At 45.7% G+C, this 26608-nt stretch overlaps 1 protein-coding gene across 1 annotated transcript in view; it reads left to right on the top strand.

Annotated features, from left to right (window-relative positions):
* The first annotated feature begins 7278 nt into the window (after positions 1 to 7278).
* Positions 7279 to 26608, top strand: part of LOC115619242 (transcription initiation factor TFIID subunit 4-like) — an 85446-nt gene continuing 66116 nt past the window's right edge. Inside the window, exons 1-3 of the mRNA XM_030511292.1 lie at positions 7279 to 8335; positions 19659 to 19831; positions 26165 to 26302. Of these exons, the coding sequence (XP_030367152.1) occupies positions 7279 to 8335; positions 19659 to 19831; positions 26165 to 26302 (1368 nt within the window). The remainder of the gene's footprint in view (positions 8336 to 19658; positions 19832 to 26164; positions 26303 to 26608) is intronic.

Here is a 26608-nt window from a genome sequence, read left to right as displayed (position 1 = left end):
AGTGACTTGACAAGTCATACAATGTCTGACTTAACAGATTGAGTCTGGGAATGGAGAAGAGTTGCACACTCATACACTGTGAGCCCTTGTCCTGGGTTCAGCTGTAACAGCTATTTTTCTCCTTACTAGTAGCTGGTGCAGTGCTGTGTTTTGGCTTTAGTCTGAGAACAATGCTGATAACACACCAATGTTTGAGTTGTTGCTAAGTAATGTTACTCTGATCAAGGACTTTTCAGTCTCATGCTCTGCCAGGGAGGAGGGGCACGGGAAGTCAGGAGGGAGCAGAGGCAGGACACCTGACCCAAACTAGCCAAAGGGGTATTCCATACCACAGCATGTCATGTCCAGTATATAAACTGGGGGGAATCACCCAGAAGGCCCAGATCACTGCTCGGGTCAGGCTGGGTATGGGTCGGCGGGTGGTGAACAATTGTGTTTTGCATCACTGTTCTGCTGACATGCAGGGTATGCCACAAAATGACCACATACTAGCTGTATAATATGCAGAGTTTATTAAACAAGCACACTAATGTGAATTAGGTAAATTTCTCTGCAGTGAATAAGTGCAATAAAGCAAATCAGAGATGCAGGTATATAAGTAAAGTACTGAAGAAAGTTAGCAATGCATCAAGACATTACTGCATAGAGAAAACAGAGATTAAGAAGAAATATATCACCAATTACCACCGAATCATCATCCAGGCCCACACTTCCAGCTGGGAAGCCCCGTTGCAGCCGATGCCAAGAGGAATTTGGATGTCGGCTGATGTCAGGTAATTGGGAAAATTATTATGTGGTGCATCTAACCATAGGTGAGGCTTCTCTCATGGCCACAAGAGGGTCTCGCTTTTATACCCTTAGAAAAACAACTGGCTTTATGCCAGATCTCTAATTGTTAACTCATGGGGCTGTGCAGTTTCTCATGATCTCACTGTTGTCCATGCTGAGAGCATTGGCCAGGCGCCCCAGCGTGGCCAATTATGAAGGTCATACAACAGCTGCACACCTCTGTTTTCCTGCCTCTTTCTGACAAACAGTCACCAGGAACATAACCATGTACATTATACTGAATACCCTGTGACAGAAACCATACTTTGTTATGCCTCTCAGTCATGAGAGAGAATCAACTCTCAGCTAGGTTCTCACCCATTACAATCACTTGTGTTTATTGGGGTTTTCCCCCTTCCTTTTATAGTTTTATATTATCTTTCCTTGTTATTTCCCTTAGTAGTAGTTGTCTTGGTTTAAGCCCAGCCGGTAACTCAGAACCACGCAGCTGCTCGCTCACTCCCCCCCTTCTTCTTCCCCCCGCTCCCGGAGGGATGGGGAGGATAATCGGAAGAATGTAACTCCCACGGGTTGAGATAAGAGCAGTCCAGTAACTAAGGTATAATACAAAACCACTACTACTGCCACCAATAATAATAATGATAAGGGAAATAACAAGGGGAGAGGATACAATTGCTCACCACCTGCCAACCAATACCCAGCCCGACCTGAGCAGTGATCTGGGCCTTCCGGGTAACTCCCCCCTGTTTATATACTTGGGCATGACGTGCTGTGGTATGGAATACCCCTTTGGCTAGTTTGGGTCAGGTGTCCTGTCTCTGCTTCCTTCCGTCTTCCCGTGCCCCTCCTCACTGGCAGAGCATGAGACTGAAAAAGTCCTTGATTGGAGTAAACATTACTTAGCAACAACTAAAATCATTGGTGTGTTATCAGCGTTGTTCCCAGACTAAAGTCGAAAACACAGCACTGCACCAGCCACTAAGAAGGAGAAAAATAACTAGTACGACTGAACCCAGGACAGTATCCACCCCTTATTCCATGCCATTCACATCATGCTTGGATCCCACATTTTTCAATATACCATTCTCTTTGTCTCATATATATATATATTCTATAGATACGTAGCAAATAAAAGACAGACTAGGGACAATGTAGGCCCTCTCCAGAAGCTATCAGGAGAACTGGCTACCATGGATTTGGAGAAGGCTGAGATTCTTAATGACTTCTTTGCCTCAGTCTTCACCAGCAAATGCTCTGACCACACAACCCAAGTCTTGGAAAGCAAATGCAGGGACTGTGAGAACGAAGACCTTAGGCCCACTGTAGGAGAGGATCAGGTTCGAGACCATCTTAAGAACCTGAACGTGCACAAGTCCATGGGACCTGATGAAATCCATCCGCGGGTCCTGAAGGAGCTGGCGAATGAAGTTGCTAAGCTACTGTCCATCATATTCGAAAAATCCTGGCAGTCAGGTGAAGTTCCTGATGACTGGAAGAAGGGCAATATAACCCCCATTTTCAAGAAGGGGAAGGTGGAAGACCCGGGGAACTACAGACCAGTCAGTCTCACCTCTGTGCCTGGCAAAATCTTGGAACAGTTTCTCCTGGAAAACATGCTAAGGCACATGAAAATCAACGAGGTGGTTGGTGACAGCCAACATGGCTTCACTAAGGGGAAATCCTGCCTGACCAATTTGGTGGCCTTCTATGATGGAGCCACGGAACTGATGGACAGCGGCAGAGCAGTTGACATCATCTACCTGGACTTGTGCAAAGCATTCGACACTGTCCCGCATGACATCCTTGTCTCTAAATTGGAGAGACATCAATTTGATAGATGGACCACTCGGTGGATAAAGAACTGGCTCGATGGCCGCACGCAAAGAGTTGTGGTAAATGGCTCGATGTCCAGTTGGAAACCTGTAACGAGTGGTGTCCCTCAGGGATCGGTGTTGGGACCGGGCCTGTTCAACATCTTTGTCGGCGACATGGACAGTGGGATTGAGTGCGCCCTCAGCAAGTTTGCCGACAACAGCAAGCTGTGTGGTTCGGTTGATACGCTGGAGGGAAGGGATGCCATCCAGAGGGACCTTGACACGCTTGTGAGGTGGGCCAATGCCAACCTTATGAAGTTTAACCAAGCCAAGTGTAAGGTCCTACACCTGGGTCAGGGCAATCCCAGGCACAGCTACAGGTTGGGCAGAGAAGAGATTCAGAGCAGCCCTGCAGAAAAGGACTTGGGGGTGTTGGTTGACAAGAAGCTTAACATGAGCCAGCATTGTACGCTTGCAGCCCAGAAAGCCAACCGTATCCTGGGCTGCATCAAAAGAAGCGTGACCAGCAGGTCGAAGGAGGTGATCCTGCCCCTCTACTCTGCTCTCGTGAGACCTCACTTGGAGTATTGTGTACAGTTCTGGTGTCCTCAACATAAAAAGGACATGGAGCTGTTGGAGCGAGTCCAGAGGAGGGCCACGAGGATGATAAGAGGGCTGGAGCACCTCCCATATGAAGACAGGCTGAGAGAGTTGGGGCTGTTCAGCCTGGAGAAGAGAAGGCTGCGTGGTGACCTCATAGCAGCCTTCCAGTATCTGAAGGGGGTCTACAAGGATGCTGGGGAGGGACTCTTCCTTAGGGACTGTAGTGGTAGGACAAGGGGTAATGGGTTCAAACTTAAACAGGGGAAGTTTAGACTAGATATAAGGAAGAAGTTCTTTACAGTGAGGGTGGTGAAGCACTGGAATGGGTTGCCCAGGGAGGTTGTGGATGCTCCATCCCTGGCGGTGTTCAAGGCCAGGTTGGACAGAGCCTTGAACCACGTGGTTTAGGGCAAGGTGTCCCTGCCCATGGCAGGGTGGTTGGAACTAGATGATCTTAAGGTCCGTTCCAACCCTTACGATTCTATGATTCTATGATTGTATGATTCTATATACACATATATATACATATATATACACACACACCCACACACACAAAGAGAGAGAGATATCATTCCTTAGACCATGGATGAATCCCTATAAAGTTGCTGAATTCATCCAGTCCATGATGTCAGGCTCCATCTCTTGTAACAGTCTTTCAGGGCAGGAGAGACAGTTCCACTGATGACACCACCGAACTCGTCTGGTCACTGCTGAGCTCATCTGGTTTCGAAAAAGTTCATTCTTTGTTGAGGTGATGATCGGAGGGAAGTCAGGGTCAGTCGACGGTGACCTGAGGACAGTTCTGCTGCTGCCGCCGGCTTTTCACATTACTTTATTCTCCACTGACAGTCCCTCCTATATCTTCCCTCTCAGGCAATAGGATGCCTTCTGGTAACTGCTGAGATGCGGGTCTGTACATGTGGGGAGCTGGACAGATCGTCTCTCAATTGTTTGAACTCCTGGGACAGTTTTTCCACAGATGAAATGATGGAAGGGGTGAGGTTGTCTTCGAACTCTCGGAGTCGACAAGTCACTTCATCCACTGTTGGTGGTGCTATGTCATTCCAGGTCATTGATGCCAATGAGTGGGCATATGATGATGGCGCACTCCGTGTAAGTTTCCGCCACATGGGTCGTGTACATTCGACTTCATCTGGATCTACGGGTGCATTCCAGGCATCTGGCCTACGACAGATCATCTCTAGAATGGCTGATTCCCTCAGGGACTGGATGCCTCTATCGTGGTCCACTTGGCTGAGCGACATATAACATTGTCCTTGTAGGGAAACCTTTCCTTCACAGCTGCCAGGAGCCACCTCCAAAGGCTGAGGGCTCGTTTCTCTTTTGCGATCGCTTTGCCAATTCCTCCTTCCCTAGCAATTGATCCCAGCTGCTTGGCTTCCCTACCTTCTAGTTCGTGACCGTCGGCCCCATTGTCCCAGCATTGGAGCAACCAGGTGACAATGTGCTCCCCTGGAAGACGGCTGAAATCTTTTCGTATATTCCACAAGCTCGGTCGAGGCCCGGGATCGAGAAGTCATCTCTTTGTGTGATTCCTAAATTAATAACTCTCATTCAGATGCCGTCCCCTCTAGTGCGTGCATTGGGTCTTCATCTTTTTTCACTGCATGAGTTGCTCTTTGTGGCTGTCATTTGCTTTTCCCCTTGCTTATAGGGGTGTCCTGGGTTCAGCTACAGCAGTCATTTTTCTCCTTCTTAGTAGCTGGTGCAGTGCTGTGTTTTTTAACTTTCAGCCTGGGAACAATGCTGAGAACACCAATGTTTTTAGTTGTTGCTAAGTAATGTTTACTCCGACCAAGGACTTTCTCAGTCTCATGCTTTGCCAGGGAGGAGGGGAAGCTGGGAGGAAGCAGAGACAGGACACCTGACCCAAACTGGCCAAAGGGGTATTCCATACCACAGCATGTCATGCCCAGTATATAAACCGGGGGGAGTTACCCGGAAGGCCCAGATCACTGCTCGGGTTGGGCTGGGTATCGGTCGGCGGGTGGTGAGCAATTGTATCCTCTCCCCTTGTTATTTCCCTTATCATTATTATCACTGGTGGTAGCAGTAGTGGTTTTGTATTATACCTTAGTTGCGGGACTGCTCTTATCTCAACCCATGGGAGTTACATTCTTCCGATTCTCCTCCCCATCCCTCCGGGAGTGGGGGGAGGAAGAAGGGGGGGAGTGAGTGAGCGGCTGCGTGGTTCTGAGTTACCGGCTGGGCTCAAACCACGACAAAGGGCAACTGATATTGGCATGGATTGGTCCTTTTGTTTAGCTGCACTGTCTATCACTGTGGTTGGAGTGGCTGCAGTGTCTGTTGTTGGGGTTGGTGTAGCTGTTGTGCTTGGGGGTTGAGTAGCTGTGCTGTCTGTTTCTTTGCCATCAAATCCAGAGACATGTTTTTCCCTTTGAAGGTGCTGGATAGTGTTGAGCAGGGCTCTGTAAGCATAAGCTAAGCCCCAGCACGTTGCCATGGTTTGTCCCTCTCTGGTATAACCAGGACGACAGCACACCTCGTTTAAGTGTTTTACTAGTTTTTCCGGATGTTGCACTTGTTCAATGGTGAAGTTCCAAAGCACTGGAGGGGCCCACTGGCCTAGATACTTGCCCATACTATCCCACACACCCTGCCACTCATGACTGTCCAGCCTCAGGGAAAATCTCTTGGTGGTCCTCCTATATCGTTGTCTAACCGTAGACCAGACCCAAGCCTGACCCTGCTTAACTTTTGAGATCAGATGAAATAGGGCATTCTCAGGGTGGTATGGCTGTGGGTAAAACACACACTGTATGTGTGCCAACATGCTGATCCCCAGCACAAGCAGGAGGCAGGTCTGAAGGGTATTCAAAGGCCATCCAAAACCTTTAGAACTCTCAAATGCTGCCGTAAATAGCCTGGTGGGGGAGCTGGGGGTGTGAGGGAATGTCTCCTTCATAGGTTGACCCCCCCGAGGAGGAAAAAAAAAAGATGTGTAATTGCTAAAAAATTCCATTATATGCCTCCCAAAGTATAGAGGTGATGACCACGCTGAGAACGCAAGCCAGACCAGTTTCATGATCAATGAGTCTATTGTATTACAAGTCATTACCCTGAAGTACAGTGAAACAAGAACCTTAGCCCAGGACCCCCAGCCGATAACCACTAAAACAGCCAACACTGGCTGTAAGTAAGGTACGACATGCTGAAACTCTGAGATCAAGTGCTACAACTCTGAGAGCAAATAAATCAGCATTGTGATGACTGACTATTAATCCGAAACAATGAATGCTTATCACGAATACGATTAGACACACTCTGGTCAGATCTGTTGTTATCTGAACCCTTCGGGCCGCACGTTGGGCGCCAAAAAGAACTGTCGTGGTTTGAGCCCAGCCGTTAACTCAGAATCACGCAGCCTCTCGCTCACTCCCCCCCTTCTTCCTCCCCCCGCTCCCAGAGGGATGGGGAGGAGAATCGGAAGAATGTAACTCCCACAGGTTGAGATAAGAACAGTCCAGTAACTCACCCACTGATACCCAGCCCGACCCGAGCAGTGATCTGGGCCTTCCGGGTAACTCCCCCCGGTTTATATACTGGGCATGACGTGCTGTGGTATGGAATACCCCTTTGGCTAGTTTGGGTCAGGTGTCCTGTCTCTGCTTCCTCCCGGCTTCCCCTCCTCCCTGGCAGAGCATGAGACTGAGAAAGTCCTTGGTCGGAGTAAACATTACTTAGCAACAACTGAAAACATCGGTGTGTTATCAGCATTGTTCCCAGGCTGAAAGTTAAAAAACACAGCACTGCACCAGCTACTAAGAAGGAGAAAAGTGACTGCTATAGCTGAACCCAGGGCAGTAATAGTAGTTTTATATTATACTTTATTTATTGGACTGTTTTCTCTTATCGGCCACCGCCGCCTCCGTCTCACTGTCCCACACCGCACTCAACCCCGCCTTAACGACGGGGGGCGGGGGGAGAAGAGAGGGAGGGAAGAGGAAGCCGGCTCCTCCCAGTATGCCTCGCGTGCGGCAGAGGTTAGTGCGTTTGCGCGCTCTACGGCCCGCTCCCAGCTCAGCGCAAGATGGCGACGGGCTCCTCGGACCCCATAGAAGAGATGCTGCTGTTCTCCGAGGAGGTGGACGAGAAGGCGGTCAGCGATCTGGTGGGCTCCTTAGAATCGCAGCTGGCCAGCGGAAAGAGCTCAGTCGAGGCGCTCCAGCCCAGGACCTCCGCCCCGTCCCAGCAGCACCAGGGGAGCCTAGTGGGGGGCTGTAGCCCCGTATGGCAGCAGCAAAGGCATCCGGCGCTTCCTTCCACTCCCGGGACAGAGGAGGCGGCGGTGGGGTGCCCCGGAGCCACGGAGAGCCGAGCCCCTGCTCAGGGGCAGCTCCCGTCCCCCCCGGCGGCGGCAGTGGCGGTGGCAGGGAGGGGAGTGAGTGTAAACAGTAGTAGTGTGCAGCAATCACATGGAGCGGCTCTTCTCAGCAGCGGCGGCAGCCCCGGCGCTCCCGCCGCCCCTGCCCCGCCGCAGCCCGCCGCTCCCCCACCTGCCGGCGCCCCTGCCCAGTCTGTCAACAACCACGTGGCTGCCGGCGCTGCTGCCCGGGACGCGGGGAGCCCCAGCGGCAGCCCGCCTGCCGCCGACAGCGCGGTACTGCCGCCGCAGCGCAACGAGGCCGCGGAGGGGAGCGGGACCTCGGCAGGGGGCGGCGGGCCGGCGGAAGCGGCGGAGGATGCCTCTGCCTCCGCGCCACTCCCCAATGGGGAGGGCGCCTGGGGCCAGCCGGCGGTACTCCCATTAGTCAGCAGCCACAGCAGCGCTGACGCCGCCACGGCACAGACCAAGCCCGCGCATGGCCCGCTCCCCGCAGTAAACGCACTCAGTAACTCCGCTAGTCCCGCGCCCGCCACCCCGCCGGGGCAGGGCTCGGCTGCTAACTGCGCACCGCCGGTCTCCGCCGCGCCCAAGCCAGCGGTCAGCGCTGCCAAGGCGGGCGCTGCCCCCCCAGCCGCCCCCCAGGCCCTGTCGCCCCGTCTGGCGCTGGGCGCTGCTCCCAGGATCGTGGCCCCGCAGCTGATCGTGAGGCCGCCGCAGCAGACCACTATCCAGCTGTCCCCCGGTTTCACCATCCCGCCCGGTAAGTGAATCGCAGCAGCCGCTCGGGATAACCTTTTCTTTTTTTTTGGCCGAGGTTGTTTTTATGTTTTTATCCCCCAAAGTTGTCTGCTCGACGCGATGGAAACAAAAGAAGAGGCACCTGTCTGAGGCACGACGTTGACAAACAGGCTGCTGTTAATGAGGGTGTAATTGGTACGGGACGGGCGGTTGCTAATGCAATGTAATTACTACTGTTGTGTGGTGAGTTACTTGTTCTGTCCTAGGGTGAGAGCGGCAGCCACGGTAAGTTATTTTGGAAGGGTGTAGTGAGCAGTCGTGCTCCAGATAAAAAGCTGGGGTGTTAGCGAATAATAACTATATGTGCCTTGAAGGGCTCTATTTTCTGCTTGACTTCTGATAGACTTGAAAAGTTTTCCTTCTTCAAGGAGTGTCTTCTGCTATGAATCAGATGTGCGTAATTTAATCTAAAACTTTTAATTTTTAAAATTTTTAACTTTGCTGAAGCAAGTGTGATGGTGTCATTCTCTGCTATGTCAGGGCAGTCTTTACATCACCAATTATTATATTTATATTATATTTATTTCTAATTCTGAAGTAACGGTTGCATCCTGTTTATTCTCCTCTTAATTTCTTAACTTTCATTACTAAAAATGTAAGTTTAGCAAGGTTGTTAACTAACCAAAACAGCATCCCTTCATCCTGGTGATTCCTAGTTGTGTATTATTTCAGCTGAAATTCTGAAGGGTTCTGTGGTCCCCTACTTAAATTTTCATGTTGCAAAAAGTTGGTAACTTTGTGCCGCCTTGATTTAGGAGATGATTTAACATTCGAACTGGTTTTGATATATTTTTGCTATTAATATGAATAGCATGATAATATGTGGAGCTATTGATGTAGTCTGAAATAACTTCTATCATGTTTCTTAAAATATTTGATATTTATTAGCTAAGTGTAGCAAAAATGTGATGGTGTAGAAGCTCACTTCTAAGTGAAGGTTTAGTAGTTGTGTATTTGGCCATAGTTTTTGAAAGTCCTGCTCCAGATTCTAATGCTTCAAACATAAAAAGCTCAGTAGTTTCAAATAGATAAGAGGTTGCTATTCAGACTACATTAGTGCCTTTAGCCTTTGATTTCCCATTGTTAATCTGTTTGATAATTATCATAATTACATATGATAATGTGTATTGTAACTTTGCATACAGTTGCTGAAGTTTCTTGTGTTGATACTTTGTTCTGCTACTTAATTTTCAAACAGAAGAGGGAAAACAGAGCCCTTGAAAGCAATCTGGTCCAAGATTTAAATGTTATGGAAATAATACTGTCAAAAGTTATAATTTGAATTTGATTCTATTACGTCAGCTTGAAATCCATTATATTTTCATAAACAGTATGATAGTATGTTCTAAAATGAAGTTATTCAGAAAATACAATGTTATTTTTGAGTTTTCACTCTTAAAATTGGTGGATCATTTATAATTAATTTTGAAACTCCCACATTGTAAACTTCTATCTAAAGCAGAAATTTAGAATCACCTTTTGAGAATAGGTTATTTTAGCATATAATAATCATAAATTGTGTGTCTTGTCTTTATGTGGCTGACAGGAAAAATTAATCTCATAATTTAACCGGATTCTAATTTGTACATATTGCTCAGTAAAAGAAATTTCAAGTCCTCCAAATTAAAACATAACATTAATACATGAACATTTATGCATCTATAGTAGTAATTATGTCTACAACTTTTATTGAAACTGTGGCATGTGTTGCAATTAATTTGTCCTTTCCATTAATTTTTTTTTTTTTTTTTTTAAATTCAGAATTGGTTTTAGAAAATTGGAAGATAAATTAACACGCTTGTGAATCACTAATGAAAATAGAACGTGTAGTTTTTAATGTGTGGTAGACATTATCCTATGAGGATTTCTATATAAAGTTCACAATGTAATCAGAGGAGTGATATTTGTTTGGCCAGTTGGCAATGTACTGGTATTTTTGTGTCTGGATGGTTTAGGAATGGCATATACCAAGTACATCATCTGCTTACAGAATTCTCTGCAAATATAAACCATGAGGTTTGGTGCTTAAATGGCTAAATGGACCTTAAAAGTTATATTTTAAAAGAGGTTTTATGGGTTTCTGTCCTGGGTTCAGCTATAGCAGTCATTTTTCTCCTGCTTAGTAGCTGGTGCAGTGCTGTGTTTTTTAACTTTCAGCCTGGGAACAACGCTGATAACACCGATGTTTTTAGTTGTTGCTAAGTAATGTTTATTCCAACCAAGGACTTTCTCAGTCTCATGCTTTGCCAGGGAGGAGGGGAAGCCGGGAGGAAGCAGAGACAGGACACCTGACCCAAACTAGCCAAAGGGGTATTCCATACCACAGCACGTCATGCCCAGTATAGAAACCGGGGGGAGTTACCCGGAAGGCCCAGATCACTGCTCGGGTCGGGCTGGGTATCGGTCGGCGGGTGGTGAGCAATTGTATCCTCTCCCCTTGTTATTTCACTAATCGTTATTATCATTGGTGGTAGCAGTAGTGGTTTTGTATTATACCTTAGTTGCGGGACTGCTCTTATCTCAACCCGTGGGAGTTACATTCTTCCCATTCTCCTCCCCATCCCTCCGGGAGCGGGGGGAGGAAGAAGGGGGGGGGGGGGAGTGAGCGAGCGGCTGTGTGGTTCTGAGTTACCGGCTGGGCTCAAACCACGACAGTTCTTTTTGGTGCCCAACGTGGGGCACGAAAGGTTGAGATAACGACAGATCTGACCAGAGTGTGTTTAATCATATTTGTGATAAGCATTCATTGTTACTACTCGTCACAATGGTGATTATTTGGCTCTCAGACTTGTTGCGCTTGATCTCAGAATTTCAGCATGTTGTACCTTACTTACAGCCACTATTTGCTGTTTTAGCGTTTATCGGCTGGGGGGCCTGGGCTAAGGTTCTTGTTTCACTGTACTTCATGGTAATGACTTGTAATACAATAGACTCATTGATCATGAAACTGGTCTGGTTTGTGCTTCCAGCGTGGCCATCACCACTATACATTGGGAGGTATATAATGAAATATTTTAGCAATTGCATATCTTTTTTTTTCTCCTCGGCGGGTAAACTTATGAAGGAAGCATTCTCTTTCACCCCCCGTTCCCCCACCAGCCTATTTGCAACAGCAATTGAGAGTTCTGAAGGTTTTAGATGGCCTTTGAGTACCCTTGAAACCTGCCTGCTGATTGTGCTGGGGATCAGCATGTTGGCAAACATACGGAGTGTGTTTTACCCACGGCCATCCCGTCGTAGGAACATCCTATTTCGTTTAATGTCAAAAATTCAGCAGTATCAGGTTCGAATCTGGTCTAGGGTTAGACGACGATATAGGAGGACCACCAGGAGATTTTCCCTGAGGCTGGACAGTTATGAGTGGCAGGGTGTGTGGGATAGTATGGGCAAGTACCTAGGCCAGTGGGCCCCTCCAGTGCTTTGGAACTTCACCACTGAACAAGTGCAACATCCGGAAAAAACTAGTAAAACACTTAAACGAGGTGTGCTGTTGTCCTGGTTATACCAGAGAGGGACAAATTCTGGCAACGTGCTGGGGCTTGGCCTATGCCTACAGAGCCCTGCTCAACACTATCCAGCACCTTCAAAGGGAAAAAAATGTCTCTGGATCTGATGGCAAAGCAACAGACAACGCAGCTATGCCAACTACAAGCACAGCAGCTACTCAGACCCTGACCACAACAGTCAACACAGCTACTCCAAGTACAGCAGCTACATCAACCCCAGTGACAAGCACAACAGCTACTCAAACCCTGACCACAACAGACAACGCAACTACTCCAACTTCAAATACAGCAGTTACACCAACCCCAGTGACAAGCACAACAGCTACTCAAACCCCGACAGCAACAGACAATGTGGCTACTCCAAGCACCGCAGCCACACCAACCCCAGTGACAAGCACAGTAGCTACTCAAACCCCGACAGCAACAGACAATATAGCTACTCCAAGCACCACAGCTACACCAACCCCAGTGACATGCACAGTAGCTATTCAAACCCCGACAGCAACAGACAATATGGCTACTCCAAGCACCGCAGCTACACCAACCCCAGTGACAAGCACAGTAGCTACTCAAACCCTGACAGCAACAGATAATGCAGCTGTTGGTGTTACTCAACTCCCAAGCACAACAGCTGCACCAACCCCAGCAATAGACATTGCAACCACTCCAATCCTAGTGGCAGACACTGCAGCCACTCCAACCACAGTGACAAACACTGCAGCTAAACCAAATGTCCAGTTTGTGACAATGTCTGTTGCCCCTGTAAGCAAAAGCAGACGAAAGGCACAAAGAGCAACCCGCGAAGCGAAGAAAGATGAAGACCCAGTGCCATTACTATATGCAACAGCACCTGAACAAGAGTTACTACTACGTGGGTCAGAGGAAGAGGAAGAAGAAGAAGAGGTCACTTCTCGACCCCGGACCTCAACCGAACTACGGAATATGCGAAAAGATTTCACCCGTCTTCCAGGGGAGCACATTGTCACCTGGTTGCTCCGGTGCTGGGACAATGGGGCAGACGGTCATGAACTAGAAGGTAGGGAAGCCAAGCAGCTGGGATCACTTGCTAAGGAAGGAGGAATTGACAAAGCGATTGCAAGAGAGAAGCGAGCCCTCAGTCTTTGGAGGTGGCTCCTGGCAGCTGTGAAGGAAAGGTTTCCCTACAAAGACGATATTACGAGTCGCTCAGCCAACTGGACCACGATAGAGAAAGGCATCCAGTCCCTGAGGGAATCAGCCATTCTAGAGATGATCTATCGTAGGCCGGATTCCAGGAACACATCCGTAGACACAGATGAAGTCGAATGTACACGACCCATGTGGCGGAAACTTACACGGAGTGCGCCATCATCATATGCCCACACATTGGCATCAATGACCTGGAATGACGGAGTATCACCAACAGTGGATTGCCTGATTCGTCAACTCCGAGAGTTCGAAGACAATCTCACCCCTTCCATCATTTCAGCTGTGGAAAAACTGTCCCAGGAGTTCAAACAATTGAGAGACGATTTATCCGATCTATCCAGCTCCCCACGCGTACCAACCCATGTCTCAGCTATTAACAGAAGGCGCCCTACTGCTCGAGAAAGAAAATATAGGAGGTACACACCACGGGCCACCCTACGGTTTTACCTGCGGGATCACGGAGAAGACATGAGAAAGTGGGATGGAAAACCTACTTCAGCTCTGGAGCAACGGGTGCGTGAACTGAAGAGGAGAACAATGGTCAAGGATGATCCTCCCAGGAAAGCTGCTGCTCCAGTCTCTGGCGAGCAGTTTCCCAGATGGAGCGAAAGAGCTGATTTTACTCCAGCTCCTGTGATAAGGAATACTAATCCCTTTCTACAAGACAGAAGTGGAGAATTTTGTGATCACTATTAGAGGGGCCCTGCCTCCAGCCAGGTGGAGGAGAGGGATAATCGGGTTTACTGGACTGTGTGGATCAGATGGCCTGGCACATCAGTCCCACAGAAGTATAAGGCTCTAGTAGATACCGGTGCACAGTGTCCTCTGATGCCATCAAGGTATCAAGGGGTGAAACCCATTTCTATTTCTGGAGTGACAGGAGGATCCCAAGCGTTAACTATGCTGGAAGCTGAAATCAGCCTGACTGGGAGGAAGTGGCAAAAGCACCCCATTGTGACTGGTCCAGGGGCTCCATGCATCCTTGGCATAGACTATCTCAGGAGAGGGTATTTCAAAGACCCAAAAGGGTATAGATGGGCTTTTGGTATCGCTGCCTTGGAGACAGAGGAAATTAAGCAGCTGTCCACCTTACCCGGTCTCTCAGAGGATCCTTCTGTTGTGGGGTTGCTGAAGGTCGAAGAACAACAAGTGCCAATTGCGACCACAACAGTGCACCGGCGGCAATATCGCACCAACCGAGACTCCTTGATTCCCATCCATAAGCTGATCCGCAGACTGGAGAGCCAAGGAGTGATCAGCAGGACCCGCTCACCCTTTAATAGCCCCATATGGCCAGTGCAAAAGTCTAATGGAGAGTGGAGATTAACAGTAGACTATCGTGGCCTGAACGAAGTCACACCACCATTGAGTGCTGCCGTACCGGACATGTTAGAACTTCAGTATGAACTGGAGTCAAAGGCAGCCAAGTGGTATGCCACAATTGACATTGCCAATGCATTTTTCTCAATCCCTTTGGCAGCAGAATGCAGGCCACAGTTTGCTTTCACTTGGAGGGGCGTCCAGTACACTTGGAACCGACTGCCCCAGGGGTGGAAACACAGCCCTACCATCTGCCATGGATTGATCCAGACTGCACTGGAACAGGGGCAAGCTCCAGAACACCTGCAATACATTGATGACATCATCGTGTGGGGTGATACAGCGGAAGAAGTTTTTGAGAAAGGGAGGAAAATAATCCAAATCCTGCTGAAGGCCGGTTTTGCCATAAAACGGAATAAGGTCAAGGGACCTGCACAGGAAATTCAATTTTTGGGAATAAAATGGCAAGATGGACGCCACCAGATCCCCACAGACGTGATCAACAAGATATCAGCAACATCTCCACCAACTAACAAGAAAGAAACACAAGCTTTCTTAGGTGTTGTGGGGTTCTGGAGAATGCACATCCCAAATTACAGTCTGATTGTAAGCCCTCTCTACCACGTGACCCGGAAGAAGAATGATTTCAAATGGGGCCCTGAGCAACAACAAGCCTTTGAACAAATTAAACGAGAAATAGTTCATGCAGTAGCCCTTGGACCAGTCCGGGCCGGGCCAGATGTGAAAAATGTGCTCTATACCGCAGCTGGGGAGAATGGTCCTACCTGGAGCCTCTGGCAGAAAGCTCCAGGGGAGACTCGAGGTCGACCCCTTGGCTTTTGGAGTCGGGGATACAGAGGATCCGAGGCCAGCTACACTCCCACTGAAAAAGAGATACTGGCAGCCTATGAAGGGGTTCGAGCTGCCTCAGAAGTGATTGGAACTGAAGCGCAGCTCCTCCTGGCACCCCGGTTGCCTGTGCTGGGCTGGATGTTCAAAGGCAGGGTCTCCTCTACACATCATGCAACTGATGCTACATGGAGTAAGTGGGCCGCACTAATTACACAACGAGCTCGAATAGGAAATCCCAGTCGTCCAGGAATTCTAGAAGTCATCATGGACTGGCCAGAGGGCAAAGATTTTGGGATGTCACCAGAAGAGGAGGTGACGCGTGCTGAAGAGGCCCCACCATATAATGAACTGTCAGAGAGTGAAAAGCAATATGCCTTGTTTACTGATGGGTCCTGCTGTATTGTGGGAAAGCATCGGAGATGGAAGGCAGCTGTGTGGAGTCCCCTGGGACAAGTTGCAGAAACTGCTGAGGGAGAGGGTGAATGGAGTCAATTTGCAGAGGTGAAAGCCATCCAGCTGGCCTTGGACATTGCTGAACAAGAAAAATGGCCAGTACTTTATCTCTATACTGACTCATGGATGGTGGCAAATGCCCTGTGGGGGTGGTTGCAGCAATGGAAGCAGAGCAACTGGCAACGCAGAAGTAAACCCATCTGGGCTGCTGCATTGTGGCAAGATATCGCTGCTCGGGTGCAGAACCTGGTGGTGAAGGTACGCCACGTAGATGCTCATGTACCCAAGAGTCGGGCCACTGAGGAACACCAGAATAACCAGCAAGTGGATAAAGCTGCTAAGATTAAAGTGGCTCAGATGGACTTGGATTGGCAACATAAGGGTGAATTATTTTTAGCCCGGTGGGCCCATGACACCTCAGGCCATCAAGGCAGAGATGCAACATATAGATGGGCTCGTGATCGAGGGGTGGACTTAACGATGGACACTATTGCCCAGGTTATTCACGAATGTGAAACATGTGCTGCAGTTAAGCAAGCCAAGCAGTTAAAGCCTCTCTGGTATGGAGGACGATGGCTGAAGTACAAATATGGGGAGGCCTGGCAGATTGACTATATCACACTCCCACCAACCCGCCAGGGCAAGCGCTATGTGCTTACCATGGTGGAAGCAACCACCGGCTGGCTGGAAACATACGCTGTGTCCCATGCCACTGCCCGGAACACTATCCTGGGCCTTGAGAAACAAGTCTTGTGGCGACACGGCACCCCAGAGAGAATTGAGTCAGACAATGGGACTCATTTCCGGAACAACCTCATAGACACTTGGGCCAAAGAGCATGGCATTGAGTGGGTATATCACATCCCCTACCATGCACCAGCCTCTGGGAAAATCAAACGGTACAATGGGCTGTTAAAAACTACACTGAGAGCAATGGGTGGTGGGACTTTCAAACACTGGGATACACATTTAGCAAAAGCCACCTGGTTGGTCAACACTAGGGGATCTGCCAACAGGGCTGGCCCAGCCCAATCAGAACTTTTACGTCCTGTAGAGGGGGATAAAGTTCCTGTGGTGCACATAAAGAATTTGTTGGGGAAGACAGTCTGGGTTATTCCTGCTTCAGGTAAAGGCAAACCCACTCGTGGGGTTGCTTTTGCTCAGGGACCTGGATATGCTTGGTGGGTAATGCGGGAAGATGGGGAAGTCTGATGTGTACCTCAAGGGGATTTGATTTTGGGGGAAAACAGCCAATGAACTCAATTGTACGCTGTTGCCTGCTCTATAACACTTTTATAGCCCACCAGCTAGATATCTTCAGGTCACCAGCCATTGACCCTGACTTCCCTCCGATCATCACCTCAACAAAGAATGAATTTTGAGGAAACCAGACGAGCTCAGCAGTGACCAGATGAGTTTGGCGGTATCATCAGCAGGCAACAACCCAACACTATGTACCGTCCCTCCTGCCCTGAAAGACTATTACAAGAGATGGAGCCTGACATCATGGACTGGATGATTTCAGCAATTTTACAGGGATTGGTCCATGGACTAGGGAACGATATCTTTCTCTGTGTGTGGGTGTGGGTGTATATATATGTGTATATATGGGACAGGGGTGATGGTGTGCTGAGAGATGTGGGATCTGAGCATGACGTGAATGGTATGGAATAAGGGGTGGATACTGTCCTGGGTTCAGCTATAGCAGTCATTTTTCTCCTGCTTAGTAGATGGTGCAGTGCTGTGTTTTTTAACTTTCAGCCTGGGAACAACGCTGATAACACCGATGATTTTAGTTGTTGCTAAGTAATGTTTATTCCAACCAAGGACTTTCTCAGTCTCATGCTTTGCCAGGGAGGAGGGGAAGCTGGGAGGAAGCAGAGACAGGACACCTGACCCAAACTAGCCAAAGGGGTATTCCATACCACAGCACGTCATGCCCAGTATATAAACCGGGGGGAGTTAACCCGGAAGGCCCAGATCACTGCTCGGGTCGGGCTGGGTATCGGTCGGCGGGTGGTGAGCAATTGTATCCTCTCCCCTTGTTATTTCACTAATCGTTATTATCATTGGTGGTAGCAGTAGTGGTTTTGTGTTATACCTTAGTTGCGGGACTGCTCTTATCTCAACCCGTGGGAGTTACATTCTTCCGATTCTCCTCCCCATCCCTCCGGGAGCGGGGGGAGGAAGAAGGGGGGGGGGGAGTGAGCGAGCGGCTGTGTGGTTCTGAGTTACCGGCTGGGCTCAAACCACGACAGTTTCTTTCAACTTTTCTTTTAAAAATTGCTCTCTGGGCTTAGAGAGTTATGAACATGGCTTTTGGATGTGATCCTTCCTGTAGTGCTCTATGTCTTTAACCTTAAAGCTTGATTTCCAAAATTCTTTAGTTTGTAGTGGCAGAAATTTGCCTCCTGTTTGTGTTTTTAGCAGGGAGGGTTGACTGGGAGCACCTAAGACTATGTGAGCGAGGGCTTTTATTGGTGCTGCAGTTCACTCGCGTGTTCATCCCATGATTTGGATTTGTATTTTTATGTTAGAGACTGAAAGACTTTCTTGGTATAGGGTACATCTGAAATTTGTTGCTTGTTATAATAGTGTTGGATTTCTTTATCCTGGTGGTATGTTGCAAGCCATGTCCCTTTACTGAGGTGTGGTTGTTGTTGGTTTTTTTTGTGGTGGGGTGTTTTGTTTTTGTTTTGGTTTTTTTTTGACGTGTTTTGGTTTTTTGTTGGTTTTTTGTTTTTTTGTGAAGTTAATTAGAAGCGGATGTATACTTTTACCTTTTTTCCCTTGAAAAGTTAAAAAATATATATGAAGCATTTTGCACAGAGATAAGTTGTAGAAACAGTGTCTACTGACTGTTACCAGCAGAATAAAAGTGACTTCTTAGATTCTTATATTTTTGGTTCTCCTGTAGTTGCAGGCAAGATGTTTTTCTGTTTATAGACCTGTTGTACCATATCTAGGTTAAATTATTAAAGTGTATTCTGGAACTAACTTGGAAATTCTTTTTAAATAATCTGGCTGGGGAATTGCTCCTTAATAAGGAAGCACCTTACATGCTTTGCAGTGATTTTGAGTTAGCTATTAGGGACCAAGTTAGCTATTGTCTCCCCTTTTTCTGGAAAGCTTAAGACAAAACTTGATGGCACTGGCTGTGTTGTGTAGAAGGCCTCTATTTGTGAAATATGTTACCAAAAAATAATCTGAAAAAATATCATTTACTTCCAAAAAGTGTTAGAAAACACTTGCCAAGTACTCTGCTAATTTTAAAGCAATTCCTTTGGTGTTTTCCTAAAATACCTGCACTTGTATCATTTTGTGCTGAGGAGTGGCAGTGTTGGTTCTCTGGGTTTGGTGATATTTTTTTCTTGATGTAGAAAGGTAGTGTCTCCCACAGGTGATGTCTCCCAAAACCACAGGTAGTGTCTCCCAATATGGTGATGATGGGTACTAAATAAATTCATCTGTTAATGTTCAATGATTAACCAGATCTCAAATATTGTATGCTCAGAAATGTGGCTGGCCTGATGTTTGTGTGTACACATCCTCTAAAGCTGTTGTATCATCGTCCCTGCTATGTTCATACTGAATTCTATTGTCAGCTACTGGATTATTGTTATAGTTTACTTTTAATGAATATTTCTTTCTAATTTTATTCTGCTGACCCTGACTAGACTGTTGAAAGTATGCCTATACATTCAAGTGACCTTTTTTTAAGTCACTGTTATCCATAAACTACAGTTATTTGAATTCCAAACTGAATTATTAGTTTTTGTCTGCTGGTGGGGGCTACTTTTCTTCCTTGAAATAACATCTCATGCTACACCAGAATAAAAAAAGAAGATACAGTATAAAGAAAAATGTACAGTGCTATACATAAGTTTTACTTTGTATTCTGTAGTTAGATAGTTCTTTAATATATAATTCTTTATTGTATAGTTATTGTTACTTTGTTCTCATTAGATATGGTCTTGGTGCGCACGGATGTTGGACAGCTTGTAATGGTGCCTCAGCAGGCTCTAGCACAGGCTCAAATGCAGGCTCAAGTACACATGCAGGGACAGGGTCCTGCCAGCATCTCTCAGAGACTTTCTGTGCCCACAACTGGCCCTGTTTTTCGCCTGTCAACAACTCAGGTATGTCTGGCTTAATTTCACTTTACTCTTGTGCATTGTGTTTTCCTCCATCTTACATATTGTTAGTTCATGTGTGTTTGCAAATGTGCTTTCCTCACCTTTTTTGTTGTGAAAACACTAAATGCTTATTCAAATGCAGTTTATTTTCTGAGGCCTAAGATTTTTTTGTATTTCAGAAAAAAAAAAAACCCCTACTTGATAGAGTCTCTCAAGACCTTGTTCAGACTGTGAGATCATTGGAAGCTAGAAGGCTCAGTCTTAGCCTGAACTTAGTTTGGACTCTATACCACTGGTTCAGTAAGTGCCCCTTGTTCCTCTGAATCAGAAGCACTGTGATCCCAACATGCTGAATGGGTGCACGGGATAGCTAGATTTTAATAGAAATTAGAAAAGAAAAAGCCAAGCACATTCAATACAGGGATTTGCAAGAATTAACTTTTCAAATGCACTTTATTTAAAAAAAAAAAAAAAAAAAAAAAAAAGGCTTGATTCCTTTGCTTCACCTCTGAGTGTGATAGGTCTACGCTTAGTTTTGTCTGTGTCATGACTATATTTCCTTTTTTATTTGGATTGCCAGGATAGTGTACTTCCCTACCCCAAACTCTTCAGTGGAGTCTGCTTATTTCAACTTGGAAGTGATTTATATTCAATGATGAAGGGGTATTGTTTTTTAAATTACTTGGTAGGCTGCATTGCTTTAAAATTGCTTAGGGAGGTTGTTCGGTTCAGGCCTTTTGGGGCTAGAGCTGAACTATCTTACTAAAATGTAGAGGTAAACATCTTTGGATGTTAGTGCAGGGCATCTGTGCCATAATAATAGGCAGAGTTTAAGGTAGTTTTGCCTACGGTCTGTGTTTGCAGAAGTGGTAGGTAATTCTGAATGGAAAGAGATGAAGAGATGCCTTTATAATTTTTAATTGATGGTTGTGTAGGTTGCTTGAAATAATTTAAATGTGTGTTTCCCGATGTTTAACATTTGATTACTGTCCCATTACATGCTTTGTGTGTTACACCATATTTGTAGTCTAAAATATTAGTAAGTTTCATTCAAAACTGAAAACAGTGATAAACTTTTCAGAAGAGAAGGAACCAGAAGAAAATTGGAGAATTGAAAATAAATTAATAACATGAGGCAATCTAAAACACAGAGTAGCCAACTAGAATGTAAGTTTGAGAAGTGAGTGTCGCTAGGAGGATGGTAGCTCAATGGAATGTATCTCAGGAAAGAAACAAATAAAAGTCTGGAAGCACTTGAAGAACTTTATGCTCTCAGGAAAGAGGTAAGTGCAGTATCGGATGGAATTTGTAAAAGGACTCTTCACAGAAAAGGCAGCTGTTTAAGGTTTAAATTTGTGATATCTGGAAGTATAAGAAGACTTGTAGAAGCCTTCAAAGATAAATAGATAAATGTATTTGAGGAAGAATACACATGGAGATAACCCTGTATTAATTTTGAGGTTTTTGTTTTTGTTTTTTTACAAGTTTGATGACAACAAAAATCCAGATAACCTTTTCTTTTGAGTTTGTCTGTGTTTGCGGCTTTCTTTGTAAATAAGTACAATCAGTTCTTCAGTAGTGACTACAAGGGACTGTATAGCACACATTCTAGTGAAGGATCCATGGATGGATAAGGAGCTGCTGAGGAAACTTAAAGTGGGGAAAAAGGAAGCTTATAAAAAGCGGAAGCGAGGACAGGCGGCCTAGGAAGAATACAGGGATATTGTCTGGGAAGCTAGGGACCAGGTTAGGAAAGCTAAGGCCCAGTTAGAATTAAATCTGGCCGGGGATGTGAGAGATAAGAGGAAGGGCTTCTATAGGTATGTAGCAAATAAAAGACAGACTAGGGACAACGTGGGCCCTCTCTGGAAGCTATCGGGAGAACTGGCTACCATGGATTTGGAGAAGGCTGAGGTTCTTAATGACTTTTTTGCCTCAGTCTTCATTGGCAAATGCTCTGCCCATGCAGCCCAAGTCTTGGAAGGCAGATGCAGGGACTGTGAGAATGAAGACCTTAGGCCCACTGTAGGAGAGGATCAGGTTTGAGACCATCTTAAGAACCTGAATGTGCACAAGTCCATGGGACCTGATGAAATCCATCCGCAGGTCCTGAAGGAGCTGGCGAATGAAGTTGCTAAGCTACTGTCCATCTAATTTGAAAAATCATGGCAGTCAGGTGAAGTTCCCGACGACTGGAAAAAGGGAAATATAACCCCCATTTTCAAGGAGGGGAAAATAGAAGACCCAGGGAACTACAGACCAGTCAGCCTCACCTCTGTGCCTGGCAAAATCTTGGAACAGTTTCTCCTGGAAAGCATGCTAAGGCACATGAAAATCAACGAGGTGGTTGGTGACAGCCAACATGGCTTCACTAAGGGGAAATCCTGTCTGACCAATTTGGTGGCCTTTTATGATGGGGCTACAGAAATGGATGGGTAGGGGCAAAGCAGTTGACGTCATCTACCTGGACTTGTGCAAAGCATTCGACACTGTCCCGCATGACATCCTTGTCTCTAAATTGGAGAGACATCAATTTGATAGATGGACCACTCGGTGGATAAAGAACTGGCTGGATGGCTGCATGCAAAGAGTTGTGGTTAATGGCTCAATGTCCAGTTGGAAACCTGTAACGAGTGGTGTCCCCCAGGGGTGGGTGTTGGGACGGATCCTGTTCAACATCTTTGTTGGCGACATGGACAGTGGGATTGAGTGCGCCCTCAGCAAGTTTGCCGACAACAGCAAGCTGTGTGGTTCGGTTGATACGCTGGAGGGAAGGGATGCCATCCAGAGGGAGCTTGACATGCTTGTGAGGTGGGCCGATGCCAACCTCATGAAGTTCTACCAACGAAGTGCAAGGTGCTACACCTGGGTCGGGGCAATCCCAGGCACTGCTACAGGTTGGGCAGAGAAGGACTTGGGGGTGTTGGTTGACAAGAAGCTTAACATGAGCCGGCAGTGTGCGCTTGCAGCCCAGAAAGCCAACCGTATCCTGGGCTGCATCAAAAGAAGCGTGACCAGCAGGTCAAAGGAGGTGATCCTGCCCCTCTACTCTGCTCTTGTGAGACCTCACTTGGAGTACTGCATACAGTTCTGGTGTCCTCAACATAAAAAGGACATGGAGCTGTTGGAGCGAGTCCAGAGGAGGGCCACGAGGATGATAAGAGGGCTGGAGCACCTCCTGTTTGAAGACAGGCTGAGAGAGTTGGGGCTGTTCAGCCTGGAGAAGAGAAGGCTGCATGGAGACCTCATAGCAGCCTTCCAGTATCTGAAGGGGGTCTATAAGGATGCTGGGGAGGGACTTCATCAGGGAGTGTAGTGATAGGACAAGGGGTAATGGCTTCAAACTTAAGCAGGGAAAGTTTAGATTAGATATAAGGAAGAAGTTGTTTACAGTGAGGGTGGTGAAGCACTGGAATGGGTTGCCCAGGGAGGTTGTGAATGCTCCATCCGTGGCGGTGTTCAAGGCCAGGTTGGACAGACCCTTGGACCACATGGTTTAGTGCAAGGTGTCCCTGCCCATGGCAGGGGGGTTGGAACTAGATGATCTTAAGGTCCTTTCCAACCCAAACTATTCTATGATTCTATGTTTTAATTATGCTGTCGCCAGCATACAGAATTAAAATTCAGAGTGGAAACATTCATAGCAAATTAAATATTAAGTCGTTTGTAGTTGGAAAACATTTGAGGAATGCATCTTTATTGTACATAGGGAAGCATACAAAAATGTAGACACATTAATGCTTTACAGATACTCCTTTACACTTGTTAGCGCTAATAAGCTGGTTGAGAATAGAGGAAACCAGCAAGACCTTGTTCATGATAAATGTCTTAAAGGATGCAAAAGTTTGATTATTTTAGCGTAGCGGGATTAGTATCAGGGTATTGTAGCTTGTCAGGATTCATCTCCTTTGACAAATCTTTGTAGTAGATGCCCAAACTGTACTGCATCATTTCTTTATTTGTTGTAATTAGCAAGGATAAGAAATAATTAATATTGTCCTTGGGAAATTTGCATTCAACTTCCATGACTCTGCATGTTATCTGCAGACTCTTCTTTCATTTTGACAGTGCTTATGTTTTATAAATGTTTGACCTTACAGTGCTCTTTAAAAATGATGGTTGATGGCCTTTTAAAACCAGATTGTAAAGGTTTCAAGTCTAAAGGTTTATCATATCAGAATCAGACACTAGACTGATTAGGTGGATGGTTTATCACCAGAGACTATTCCTTGGTTTTCTGGAGGAAATGTCCAATGACAATTATTATGCTAAGGTTTTAGAAGTGTCAGTTATTTGAGTAGTCATTATGATTAATCAAGAAAAGAGATCAAGTTCTAAAATACAGAAATTGTGTGTCCTGAAAAATAAACTTTTTCAGTGAGTTTATGATTAAGCTTTTTTCTTTCAGAATCAAATTCTGATGTATCGGCTATATTCTGTGAATTATTTTTTTCAGTAGGCATTTAATATGTATGGAAAATAGTGTCTTACAGTTTTATGTCCATGAAGTATAATATTCAAGAGTCCTAGTTTCCACTGTGACTGAAACAGAAAAATTGTGTGTGCCATTAGCTCAAGACAGACAGAATATAAACATTACTTGCTTGAGTCCTGCAAAATATTTTGCAAGATTGAGGAACATTGCAGGCTATGTAGTTTTTAACCTCTAGAACATTAAACACCTCTTTCTTCAGTATGTTAGTGGGATGATTGTTATTTTACTGTGCAGAGTTCAGATTTACTATTATGTTTTTATTCAGTTATTTTAAGGTAGTTTTATTTGGATTAAATTGCAGGGTGCTTTAAATGTGTAAAATTTAGTAATGTACTTCAGTCACTGACTTTGTGTTTTACTCTTTTACTTATGTAGAAAGTCTACGCAGGTGGAAATTTAGAGTCTGCCGTAAGTATTGTAGGAAATAGTATCTTGCTGTGAAGAGCATATCAGAAAAAGTCATAGGTTTCATGCTTCATAGGTAGTATGGTTGCTTTTTTTCAGCTTGTCCTAAATCCTAGCCACTGTCAGAAGTTGCTCAGCTAAGTGATTGCTTTCAGTGTTAATTTTATATACACTTTAAATAATTGTGTTTAAAAGTGTTATGAGCTATAGTTAGATATAAAACCCAGGTTATTAAATAACATGCTAAAGAAATTGCAAAAGCTCGGCTAATTTGGCAACTAATTAAGAAGTGTTTAGAGTGATAACTGGAGAATATAAAATGAATTATGAATTACTTTCTTTAAAAAATATGAGAAAGATTGTCTGAAAAGTTACCAAATTTGACTGCTCTTTGAATCGCTCCTCTTGACAACTAAGTAATTCCTCCTTCACTTGTGGAAACGGAGGAGGAGAAAATAAGGCAATGTTTTAAATATTCTTGAATGAGATTGACTTGGTAGGTACATGCAGAGCTGTCCAGGTTATAAACTGCTTCTGCAGCCTGGTAATACAAGATTTTCTTCCCATATCCCAGGGCCATCATTTGCCAGATCTCCCAGCTGTTTGGGAGGAAAAGGAATTGGGTTTCTCATGAAAATTCCTCTAGCTTCATCAGCTAGGCCTATATTCAGGACAGTATGTGAAGGAGCCACCTTTCTCTAGGAACAATGGAAGCTCCTGAAATAGAGAAAGTGTAGTCTGTTTCCCCTTAGGATTTAGTATATGGGCTTAGGATAATACTTTGCTTAAAGACAGTGGCTTTATCCTTATATGTTGCATTGCTGAAGGTTCAAAAGTCAAATACCTCTATACAGCAGTACTTACCTTTGTAGGGAATTGATACAGCCATCCTCTTCCCAAGTTTAAGAAAAGATACTTTGATTGCAGTGCCAAACACAGAAGTTCAGAAAGATTAAGATATATAACTTCCCATTCATCCTACACTAATCTCTTCTGTACATATGCAGTGAATTCCTTGCGGTCTTGTGTGTGATAAATGCACAAAGATAAAAGCTTCAGCTAGGTAGTCAAGGCACACAGAAGGCAATTATAAACTCAAATATTGATGAATACTGACAAGTAAATGTTACAACTGAACTAACGCATCAATGTAATATCAATTTTTTTCAGGTGACATTGTGTTTTTCCTGATCTTTTCCACATAGCTGTATGATAAATAGCTTTTAGGAGAAATATTGCAAGCATATCATTGGACATAAGGAAGCTCATTTTTGTATTATTTGTGAATATATATTTAAGAACATATTACTGGTTTGTTTGGTTTTGGGTTTTTTCAGCATTAATAATGACTACTTGTAATCACTATTATTAAAAAGTCTTGGAGATCAAGTTACTAAGGAGGAATATAAATAAAATGCTTATTTTTCCTTTATTAGCAACCAGGTTCTGTAGCCACATCTACTGTCCGCCTGGGACTTCCGGTGCAAGCCAAAGTTGTTCAGTCAACTGTTACACCTGTCAGTGCTACGTCTGCTGCGACTCTGCCAGGAGGCTCTATTCTCTCCCATACCACAGTAAGTAGTAACAATATAAAAACCAAAAGATGTGTGAAGAAAAGGATGTTTGTAATTACATGTTTTTTCAAAAGTGAATTTTAATGTTCTTATGTTTAATGTTCATGTAGGACATGTAGTGACAGGACAAGGGGGGAATGGGTTTAAGCTGAAAGATGGGAGATTTAGATTAGGTATTGGGAAGAAATTCTTCCCTGTGAGGGTGGTGAGGCACTGGCACAGGTTGCCCAGAGAAGCTGTGGCTGCCCCATCCCTGGCACTGTTCAAGGCTGGGTTGGACGGGGCTTGGAGCAACCTGCTCTAGTG

The sequence above is a fragment of the Strigops habroptila genome, chromosome W (assembly GCF_004027225.2).
Source record: "Strigops habroptila isolate Jane chromosome W, bStrHab1.2.pri, whole genome shotgun sequence".
NCBI classification, from domain to species: Eukaryota; Metazoa; Chordata; class Aves; order Psittaciformes; family Psittacidae; genus Strigops; species Strigops habroptila.
Note: the sequence above shows the minus strand (reverse complement) of the source record. Positions and strands in the feature narration are given on the sequence as shown.